Here is an 11,448-nt window from a genome sequence, read left to right on the forward strand (position 1 = left end):
ACACCTATGCATGGGTTACCAAACATCCAAAATACTTAATTCAGACTACTAAAATCACACCACTGCAATGCAAAAACCCCTCTGAGTAACTTATTTATCTTCCCTTTTTTTCCAAAATTTTTGTCCTGGTTCTGGCTGGGATGGAGCTAATTTTCCTCCTAGTAGCTGGTATAGTGATGTGTTTTGGATTTAGAGTGAGAAGGATGTTGATAATACACTGATGGCTTGGCTGTTGCCAAGTGATGTTTATACCAAGCCAAGGACTTCCCAGCTGAAGGCTGTGGATGCACAGGAGGCTGGGAGGGGTCACAGCCAGGACAGCTACCCCAGCTGAGCACAGGATATTCCATAACATATGATGTCAGGCTCAGTATATAAATTAGGAAAGAAGTTAATCAGAGGATCACTGCTCACAGACAGGCTGGGCATTGATTAATGGGTAATGAGCACTTGCACTGTGTATCACTGGTTTTGTATATTCTAATATTATTGTTGCTTCCACTCTTTTTGCTGTCTTATTGAATGGTCTTTGTTTGTTGTTGTCATCATTTTTTTAGGTTTTGTGGGGAATTTTTGTGGTTTGGTTTTCGTTTTGTTTTGTTGGGGTTTGTTGTTGTTGTTTTATTTTCCAACTGGCCTCTTAGTCCCACAGTGGGAGAGTGAGCAAGTGGCTGTGTGGTACTTAGTTGCCAGCTGGTGTTAAACCACAACAGTTTCTCAGATTTCTCTTCTGCACCAACTAGGGTTTTTTTAAAGTATCTTTAGCTCTAAGAGACAAACATTAATTATTATTGGAGATCTCGTTAGCCATTTGAAAAAGCACTGGTTCCACATGTGCACTACCTGTAAGAAATCAATTTCTATCCAGTATCTGAAGATGATCATCCTTTATTCTGGTGACTTCTTTCCCAAATCACCAAGTAGCTCTCAAAAGATTTCCCACCTCCTGAGTCCCAGTCCCGCATTTTAAGTGTTACTGAATTTCTATTTGCAAGTCCTTTGTTCTACTATAGAGGTCTAAAGTTATCTGTTCAGTCATTCATTTCACATTTTGGTTCCTCAGGCAGTCAAATGAATTTGCCTCAATAAAATGCTGTAGCAGCTGAGCTTTGATTTTTTTTTTCTTTTTTTTTTTTTGATAAAGACAAGGACAGAATTCTTTTTTGCATAGATTCATTCAATGTAGGATATTGGGGCTATAGTGATTTATTCCCACTGAGGATTTGTCTCTCTCTCTCTTTGACCAATTTTTTAAACTTTCTTGTGTTTTCTCTTCTAGGGCAACAGGTTTTGGATTTTTGAATGCACTATGCAAAGCAGCAGCTGTACTTGGAAACTTAATATTCGGTTCTCTTGTTGGTATCACCAAAGCAATCCCTATTCTCCTTGCTTCTACTGTTCTAGTATGTGGAGGTCTGGTAGGACTTCGGCTTCCTGACACAAGAACCCAGGTGTTGATGTAACTGGAAAAAGCCATTTTATTTCCTTCTTTGTACAAATGTCAACTCTCCTGACTGATGGTGCAAAGGCTTCAGATTCTCAACACTTAGTAGAGTGCTCAGATGTCAAAAATCAAACTCAAAAGATACTTTGGAGTGGCAGAGATTTAGAAACTTCTCTATGAAAGTTTTAAATTTCACTTTTGTTTGCTTGCATACATTGCTACTCAAAACCACAACTTCAAACTGCTAAGCTACCTCTTAAAACACTTTCAGTGGCATGTCCAGGAAGGTTAAAACCATACTGATAATTATATATTTAAAATGCAAGCAGTCATATTATTCAAAACTACATGCTAAATTTGGCCATGGCATTGTGAGCTTTTGTAACAGTACAGACACGCAAATCAATTACTTAGCAGTATTGACGCAGAGAATGTTAATCTTAACATAATAATGCATGCAGCATTAATCAAGAAACTCTGCAGACCACATCATTACTGAGAATACTGACCTTTGGCAGATGTGCTTAGATGGTAAAAACTTGTGGCAATGCCTCTTTCTTGGGAAACATTTTTAGGTAGATTGAATCTTAAGATTACTAACTATAACCTATATTTGCTGAGGAGAAGGTAGCAGCTATTACAGGAAGATAAAAAGCCCATATGGGTGGGCAGCAAAGAGAATAACAAAATAAGTATTTTTACTCTTTGGTGCTGACACTCCGTAAAAAAAATGTTTTATTCTCATCTGGGGCATCTGGAATATCTTTGCCATTTTAAAACAGTGAATTTTTCTTAATGCAGGTCTGAATTAATACAAATGTTTATGCTGTTGCAAGTAAGAATAAAGCAAGAATCAGGACAGCATACTATGTGAAAAATAAAATACTTCCAGAAAAGTTTGGTTTATATGTATGTTTGTAATACATTTTTCTTTGTCACAGAATGGTTATAAACACATGTGGCTGTAGAATGCCACCTAGTAGATTTAGTCAGGTCAAAACTTCAATATAGGCTATAATGTAATTAAAACATCTCAAAAGTGGTTTGGTTTGTTTTTGTTTTTTAATAATATCAAAACAAAGAAAAGCAATAATCAAAATCGATTTCATTATTCTCACAGTTTATACTTTATTTAACTGTTGTTCTCAGATTTTTAACAGTTCCAGGGATGTATCACCATTTAAGACTTTCAAAATATCTCTCTGAAAGCCATTAAGAATGAAGCCATGCCAAGGCTGCAGGGAGTGGTAATGTCTTTATTAGACCAAGTGCAAGGATGGAGAGTAAATGGTAGTAAATATATTTCTTCTAAGCCATATGCTGTGGACTGTTTTGGATTACAGTAAAGAGTTCCTCACCAGTCCTACTGTTGTGCAAAAGGTTATGGGATGTCTTTAAAATGTTAGCATTAAAAATTAAACAGAAATACACCTATAAAATTAGCAGACAAAAGGGGCAGATACTTTGATGACAGAAACTGGCATTGCTTTCAGTGGAACTAAGACAGCTTGTATCAGCTGATGAGCTGTCTGAAGTTTCAAGTTTCAAAGAAAAAATTTGGTATAAAACATAAGGGAAAATTTATCAGTATTTTTTCCTAATTATGTCTGACAACATTTATTAAGTGATTGAATCATTGCCAAAGAAATTGTGATTTCAGATAAGGTCGTTATGTAGTAGGATAGGTTTTTTTCATGAATTTTTCTCTTGCTCATATATATGAACTTAGCTTGGGTAGTAATATCTATCACTACATTCTGTGTCAGTCATCATCTTAGTGGTATTGAAAGAGTCAGTAAAAGTACACATAAGAAGACAATTCATGAAATTTAAAGTTCATTGTTTAGTTTAACAATTCTAGAAGTTACATTTTTCAGTTATTAACAAATGCCTGTGCTATGCATTGCAGCACCAAAATGTTAGCCCAAGATGTGGTTTGCTACTATTTACAAATGAGATAAGTGACTGAATTCCATGAGTATGGAAAACTAGTGGGGATTTTTTTGATGTTGGTAATTTAAATATGATATAGTTAGAAAAAAAATTTAGGAAGTGTGTTTATTTTGTGATATAAGCAGTCAAGATATTTGAGATGAAATATTTTATATTTAAATCTGACTTAAACATGACTTTTAAATTTCTAAACTATGTTTAAAAAATTTTTAAAAAAAAGAAAAAAAAGACAAATAATTATTTTTCAGCAAGTTCCAAGTTAAGAGCAAAATACTGGCCTTAGTTTTGCATCTGTGGCTTTTGTCATAGGCTTAATATTATTTCAAGGCTCTTTTCTCCAATAATATCTGAGCCCTGTTTCTCTGTGCCATTCATTAGTAGCTTGTGTCCACCTCCTTGTATGTACTGCACAACTTATTTTGAAATCTGAAGCCTCTGTATGTGTTTGGAGTAAACATAAACAGCAATGGTAATATTTTACATTGTCTTGCTATGCACTATCCACTTAAAAGTAGTATATTCTGTCCATCTCTGTATGTAATTCTGAAGAACATCCAGATCCAACACTTCACACCACCTGGCCAGTGTGGAAGAAATGGGCAACAGAAAAATAAGGTTCAACTTTTGCAGGCTATGGTTCAAGGCTAACACACTAAAATCTCGTCACATGTAAAATTATGTGAATTTTAATGCTGGTTCTTATCCTAAATCATGTCATTAAATTTGGATGAAGTGGAATATAGAAACAACAGGAATTGGTAAAGACAAACAAAATTCCCAGTAGGAATTGCACTTCCTTTCTGCATCTACTCATATCTAACACAGAGAGTCACTTAGTGGCCGGTTTAGATCTCTTATACACCACAAGGAACACAACTTGATAACATGTGTGTGTCAGAGCTATCAAACTGATATAATCAATACTGCTTGTTTATCTGTTTGGGTCACTGAACTGACTGACCACTTATCAGAAACTCTTTTCAGTCTAAATTGAAGCAGGATTTAGGGTCTAGTGCCATTCAGTAAAGCTGAAAGGCTCATCCCAATGGCAGCAATGACAAGAAGTACAATAGCCCCTGAAGACAGAGAAGACCAACAACTATTAGAATAGTATTAACAATGATGGTCAACTATTGTAAAATTTAAAATTTGCCAAAGAAATCTTATTTTAATTAGTTTTACTCATTACAGGTTGTCTGATAGTAGAGCTTGACTTAGCAGACTCCTGTTTCTTGAAAGAATCTTATCCATGGTGTTTGCACATTTTAACCAGATTTGCTATGTTCATGTTAGTCCCTTCTTGGTTGGAAGCATACATTACAACATGTCATATGCATTGCATTGATTGCTGAGTGTGGACTCCTAGCAAGGGAGTCAGGCCTAGGTGTTCAAGATTTCTGGAGTGATGAAGGGGATGGCTAATGAATGGTGTATTAGGAAGTCTTCTTCCTCTATGCTTCATTTTAGCCAGTGCCCTTCCAGAAATGTATACAACAAAACTGCGACACAGGTGGAAAAACATTAGCTCTCCTTCCTGATGGCTCCAGTAGTCTACTCTTTGTTCATCAACTTAGCAAAGTGGGGCAGAGTAAGTCTGCTAACTCAAGCTCTGCTCTGTTTCTCTTTGTGCCATTCCATTCGTGCCATCCCAAATTGCTTTTCTCACCAGAGGGCCAGTGTTAAAACCCACTGCTTGTGCTTTCACTTGCTTCTGACTTATACTCAGTAATAAGGTTTGCCACATATTTTTCTTAACTTGGTCATGCCTTTTTAAACCAAGATGGAAAGTGAATTCAAAAGTCTTGCAGAGAATCTCACCCTTTTAAGGCAGCCAGACTCCACATTTCCTACATATCCAGAAGGCTGAACAGATGCAAGTAGTGGTCTCCTCTCAGAATGGCCCTTGTTGGGGTCCCTCTGCTCTGGGTACAGGTATGTGGGAATCTTATTGTCTGTGTACCCAGCTCAGCTCCGTTTTGAGGAGATGTTATTCTCTATTCTTGTTTTCTTCTTCTACCACTATGGAGCCTTATCTTTGTGCAACTGCTTTTGAGGCACAACCGATGATTCACATTCTTAACAACATAATATAATCCTCAACACCCCATATAGACAGTTTCTGTGTGCTGGGCTTCCCCACTGTGAGTTTTGAAACAATCTTCATTAGTCAGAGAAAGATGTTTACATCCAGTCAAACCTCTTTACCTAAACAAGATGATATCATGCTAATACAACCTACAAGCCATATTTCCTGTTTAATAACCTGGAAATGCAATTGAAATTTCCATCACAATGTTAAAAAATGAATCCTTGCACTCATGGGGTCAAAGACTCAAGAAGTGGAAACACTCCACTTCCTGTGGAGTCCTGAAAGAAAACACGTGTTGGGTAATCATATTCCAGAAGAAAACATATCCAAGAGACTGCTTTTCCTCTGCGCTTCCTGCCTTCTTGTTCATTAAACTCACTGTAAAATATTAAGTATTTGCCTGAATTAATTCTTTGTAATGATCCTAGTTCAGCAAATGCATCATAAAAAGACAGACTTTTGCCTGCAGTATGGAAGAAAGACAGGGATCAGATAGTGATGTAGAATTAGCAGAGACATGATAGCCACAAAATCTGGAACTCAGTTCAGAACCTGAATTACACCGAAAGCACCAATTTGCAATGCTATTTGCAGATGTCCCCTCATCCAGTCTACAACCAGTCCCAGAGGCTGAAATCAGCCTCATTTGCTTTCTTCTAACGTTGATAATTTCAACCCAGTTATGCAAAATATTTTTTGATCCATTATCTACATTTTTTGTTTTTGTTGCAATGATGAATACCCAACTTCTTCCTGCAAAGTAAAGATCGTTCAATATTAATTTCTGCTCTAGATGTGTAGTGTTATATCGAACTTCATCCTCATTCAGGACTTTTCTTTGGTGCAGTGGTTTAGCATGTCAGAAACAGGAAAAAAAGACAAAATGGTCCCGATTGCTTAACTTTTCTTTTTCAATAGCAGGTTAAATTATTTCCAAAGAGTTTGGCCTGTAATAAGTAGGCATGCTTTCTAGCCCTCAGACTACATCCCGTCCAACTGAAAAATAATAAAGCAGTAACTATTGGCATGCTTCTCCTACAACATACACAAACACTATGTTTACTAGGACCAAAAGGCTTAGGAAAAGAATGGGGAAAAACACAGGTGTAATATTTTTCTAGGGTTGCAGTTTTAATCATCTTCCATGTTTGACAAAGGTCTAGAACATATTGCTCACTTCTGACCAGTACAGAGTCCAATAACTAAAGATTGGAGATTATTTAGCAAAAGCATTTGGATGAAGATGACCCGACACAAAAGTATTGTCCTTTCCCCCCAGGGTATTAATGAATGCATATTTTAACGTCACATAACAAGAAGATTTGTAGAGATTTTGCCCCCACTCTGGCCATCAACATTTCTGAGCTGTAACCAGACACATCAGTCTGCAAGAAAGACAGAGAAATTGCTGGCAGGCTGGTTTTCGTCACTCTCTCCACAGCTAGCCACCTAAGCTCATTTCTCTGGGATCCTAAGGATCTGCTTTTTTGCTCAGCCTCTTACTTTCTAATTTTGGACATCTACCACCTGCCACTCAGTTTTCACCAGTAATCTTGACCAAGTAGGTTGAAGCTACTTACTTACTTGGGCAGCACCCATAACTCATCCCAAACACAGTACTCTTTGAGTTTGATGTGTTCTTTCAGTTTCATCTGCTGTCTAGAGCTAGATTTGACACCTAGCGTTTCTCTCTGCATCTTTTCTAATCTTTTCTGCATCTTTTCTAATCTGTAATATATGTTTTCTATCCTCTTAATGTCTGCTTTGTAAATATATGCCTGTCCCCCACTGGCTCTTTAAAAAAATACATTTGTGGATCTTGTGTAGGCCTGTCTCACCCAGATAAATGTGATCCTTCACAAGAAGAGGGCGAGGATCAGATAGGATCAAACTGAATGCAAACCATGAAGATAAGGATTTCAAGACCTAGGCATCAATTTTATTTTTGTCAGCTGTTTTCCTTAAATCGTAGCCTGCAGTGATATAATACTGTACACTGTAAAGAAGTACTGCATGGTTAGAGGTGAACACATATAGAGACATGTGTGGGTAAGTAATACACACATATACACACACACACACACCTTCTTATAACACAGGTGTATATAAGACTTACGAACCATATTCTTATCTCATTCTTTATGTCACTGTTACTTTTTGCACTATGCATTATTAATTGAACACAAAAAACATCCTGCTCCAGGTCTTATGCAGAACTCTTTACTTATTAATGTACAAAATTGTTGGGATGACAAGATTCCTCTTAGCTGACCATTAGCTTTCAATCACTGGAAGGGAAATCCTGAAATGGTCTGAAAAATCAGCTCTGACTTAGCTGTATCCTTCACTCTGCCACACTGTGCCAAACAGCAAAACAGCACATCATGCAAAGGCACTGGTCATATTCCAGTGACTAGGAGACAAAGCACTCTCAGATACATAAAATCCTAAAAGCTATTAATTTTGTCTTATTCAATTAGAAGTCCTTCAAAATATTTCATGGGGATCTCAGCAGTTTTACTGCTGTGTATGTACATATGTATATATGAGAAAATGTCTGTGTCTTCCTGTATTGTATGTTTTTCACTGTTACTGTATACATAGCTGCTGTTGTTCTAGTAATGTGCCTAAACAATTGTTTGCTGCTGTTCTTATCAGCGTCCTTTGACCAGCCTGAAACAGAGCCATTGCCAGGATGTCTGTTAATGATTAACACCCATGAAGATCTTCTAAAGTAATTAGTGCTGTATAAAGTAATTGTGTCTATAATTCAAGCAAGTCCAGGGTGTAAAGAGCAGCACATGCACACAGAGCGGTGAGGGTGGAGAGAGTTCTTTCAAAAGCTCTGGCATCTACTACGTTTCTTCTTCGCTCTTTGCAGGGTGTTCGCACTTTGCAGTGTGCTTCCTCTGGTGGGTGGCATGCATACATGCTACAGGTGAAGAAAGCAGTAGAAGAAAGGGTATATTCTTTCCACAAAACTTAAGAATGTGTATTTGCTATGGGAGTGTCAACTCTATATTAAGATAATTACAAACAATCACACCAACCAACCAACCCACCTAAGCAGCTTGCAATTTTTTTTTTAATTATTTTTTTCCCCATGTGTTCCATGAGTTGATATACTGACTATCAATTTATACCAAACCTTTGGGAGAAGACTATGAAAGGGTAGCAATGCTCACTTGATAGTACTTTTGGAAAGTAGTGGGTCTTTCCAAAAGGAAGACATACTCACTGAGTGAGACTATAGCATATAGTTTCTAACTGTGATCACAAATTGACAGTCTTAAGTAGAAAATTGCCATTCAGATTCAAAGTAGCAGTAGATAATACTACATTCTATGAAGAAATTTTTAAACAGAGATTAAAAACAATGGCTTAGAAGGAAAAAGATAATATTAAAATCTTGAGAGTGATCTTACAAAAAACAACCTCCCACCACCTTTTTTAGACAAATCCTACAGTTTTTTCCCAGTTTCTTTGTTCCACAGATCTCTTCTGACATGGTGACTGATTTCATCAGCACTTCACTAGTGAAATAAAAGGTTTTACTGACATTAGCAACAAAGATGAGAGCAGGCATAAAATCAGCACTGTAGGAAAGCTAGCTCATTTACAAAGAGTTAAAGAAAAATGCACCAACCTGCTAGTGGCTGCTCTTATTATCTTTCGTAGTGGTTTAGGATTCTACAAAATGTTATATGGAACTAGTATTGTGTGGGTAAGCTGATTCCTGTTTAAATCAGTGGAGCAATTTGCAGGATCAGGATATTAGCTCTCTAGGTCAACAATATTAAATATGTGGTTGTGTATACTGTCACACTGGAATTGCTCTTGTGAGAAAAAGGTGCTCGTTTAGCCCTTCTTTTTGATGTTAATTTTAAACTGGCTATTTCCTATGAATGCAATGTTCCACAAGCAGTAAAAGGGATTTTAATAGTATCCCATGCTGCAAGTCTAATTAATAAACTGACAGGTTATTTTAGCCATTTTCTACAGAATATTGTATTAAAAATCCTAATGAAAGCTTTCAAAAAATTTGCTGTATTACCTTCAGCTGTGTAACATTGTGACAGTAGAATTGTATCTGGTGCTTGGTCTCAAACACCAGTGACAGTGCACTGTACATAATTAGATTTTTTTGTTTTAAGTAGACAGTTTCCTTTGCAATGTAATGACATACGTGCAGAAGTCAAGTTTCAAGGCCTACTAACAGTAGGGCTCTTTGCCTTCACTGTAATTTATTGGTGTTTTCAGGTTACTGATTTTCTTAAAAACTTGTTAGCGTCTTCTAATATTGATCAACAAAAGGGAAGCAAATATTCTTTCCTGGTTTTTTGTGAGCTATTTTCTGTTCCAAATTTCTCCTGCTAAACTTCTACTCAGATTGCCAACTGGTATGAGTCAACTGGGAGCACATTTTCTTCAAACCGTCTTTAGTGTACAAAAGTACACGTGTATTAGTGCGCATGTGTTGTTGAGAAAATCATAACCATTCTGACAGTCTGCATTTCTTAATGCAAGGAAACATGTACATATTATATATACAGTAATGAGCTACTTTGAAGTCAAATTCCCATTTATACGTATTTACTTCCAGATCTGCTAATCTACAACAAGATCTTGGCAATGGTCCTTACCTCTCTGTTCCTTTCTTTCTTTGTTTTCTTTACTGCTGTGTGTGATCTCCTGTAAAGCGGGTTACAGTCATCACTATCGTATACATGTGTTTGCATGTGTGTGCCTTGATAAATTCTCTGGTTTGGAGTTCTGAATTTTTCTTTTCAAGTCCAGCTGGTACTATTGTGAAATCCTCTTTCCAGTATGCTCCTCTGTGTCAGATTGCCAACTTCCAAAATGTTTGACCAAGTGTTTTGATTAAGTCCCCTGAGGAAAACTGTCTGTATACTTGTCAAAGGGCATGCTTTGTGTAGGAGGACTGTGTAAAGTATAAATCTATAAAATGTGGAAGTGTTTATAAATTTATCTGCCAAATATTTATCATCCTTGTAACAAATGCAAAGCTATTTAGTGTATATCAGATTAATAAAGGGGCATTTTTTTTCTCCATTATATTCAAATAAATATTTGTTCTCTGCAATGAATACACATCAGGTGTGATGACAGCCAAAACATCATTCTTCACTACACACAAGATACTGAAAACTGTGGTTTTACCTTAATTAGTTCTTTTACAAGGTCTCTCACCTTTGGTTCCTGTAATAGAGGTGCATCATATATTAAAAACACACATGGTAAAAGTTAGTAAAATTAAAGAAATGTAAGTGACCATAAAAAAACCACAAAACCAAATAAACACAAACAAACAAGAAAGACTAAAACCAACCAAAAAAACAAAACAAAGCAAAACAAAACAAAACAAAACAACAAAACCCACACAAACAAAAAAGAACACCACAGGCGAAAAGTTACTACTGTTGCAAGAGACAAAGTTCTTTAGTTAACCATCTGGAATTCATATTTTTATGGTATATAATTGCACAAAATACACATCTGTCCTTTCACTACATAACTGCACTGCAGGTGTATTTTGTCACCCAAAAGGTCTAACCTTTGTGAGAAGCATATTGCTCCAGGACATAATGATCTGTGCATCCAAAAGGCCAACAGGAATATATAATGAACTATGGTTCCATAAGAACTTGGTATTCAACAGAAAAACACAAAACCACACACACCTGAAGAAGGACTACAAAACCATTAGTTCTTTACTGCATTTGTGCACTAAGGACCTCCAAAAATCTTCAACAGATCAAATGTGGTATCTTCAAAATAACAAAAAGCTGCTGAGTTATTTATGTTCTGCAGACTCAATGACTGGATTGGAAATACATTCCCAAATATAGGTTATTCCAAACTAAATTATGGACTAAACAAAACACATGAGCCTCTTGAGCTGTGTCACCAATAGGGAAAATTTGAACTACATGTGAGCAAC

At 36.5% G+C, this 11,448-nt stretch overlaps 1 protein-coding gene across 2 annotated transcripts in view; it reads left to right on the forward strand.

Moving 5' to 3' along the window:
* SV2C (synaptic vesicle glycoprotein 2C) overlaps positions 1 to 10,596 on the forward strand; it is a 120,027-nt gene extending 109,431 nt beyond the window's left edge. For both annotated transcript variants that reach the window (XM_065047366.1, XM_065047365.1), the window contains exon 13: positions 1,280 to 10,596. In XM_065047366.1, the coding sequence (XP_064903438.1) occupies positions 1,280 to 1,463 (184 nt within the window). In that variant the 3' untranslated portion in view covers positions 1,464 to 10,596. The remainder of the gene's footprint in view (positions 1 to 1,279) is intronic.
* The last annotated feature ends 852 nt before the right edge of the window (positions 10,597 to 11,448 follow it).

The sequence above is a fragment of the Columba livia genome, chromosome Z (genome assembly GCF_036013475.1).
Source record: "Columba livia isolate bColLiv1 breed racing homer chromosome Z, bColLiv1.pat.W.v2, whole genome shotgun sequence".
Lineage (NCBI taxonomy): Eukaryota > Metazoa > Chordata > Aves > Columbiformes > Columbidae > Columba > Columba livia.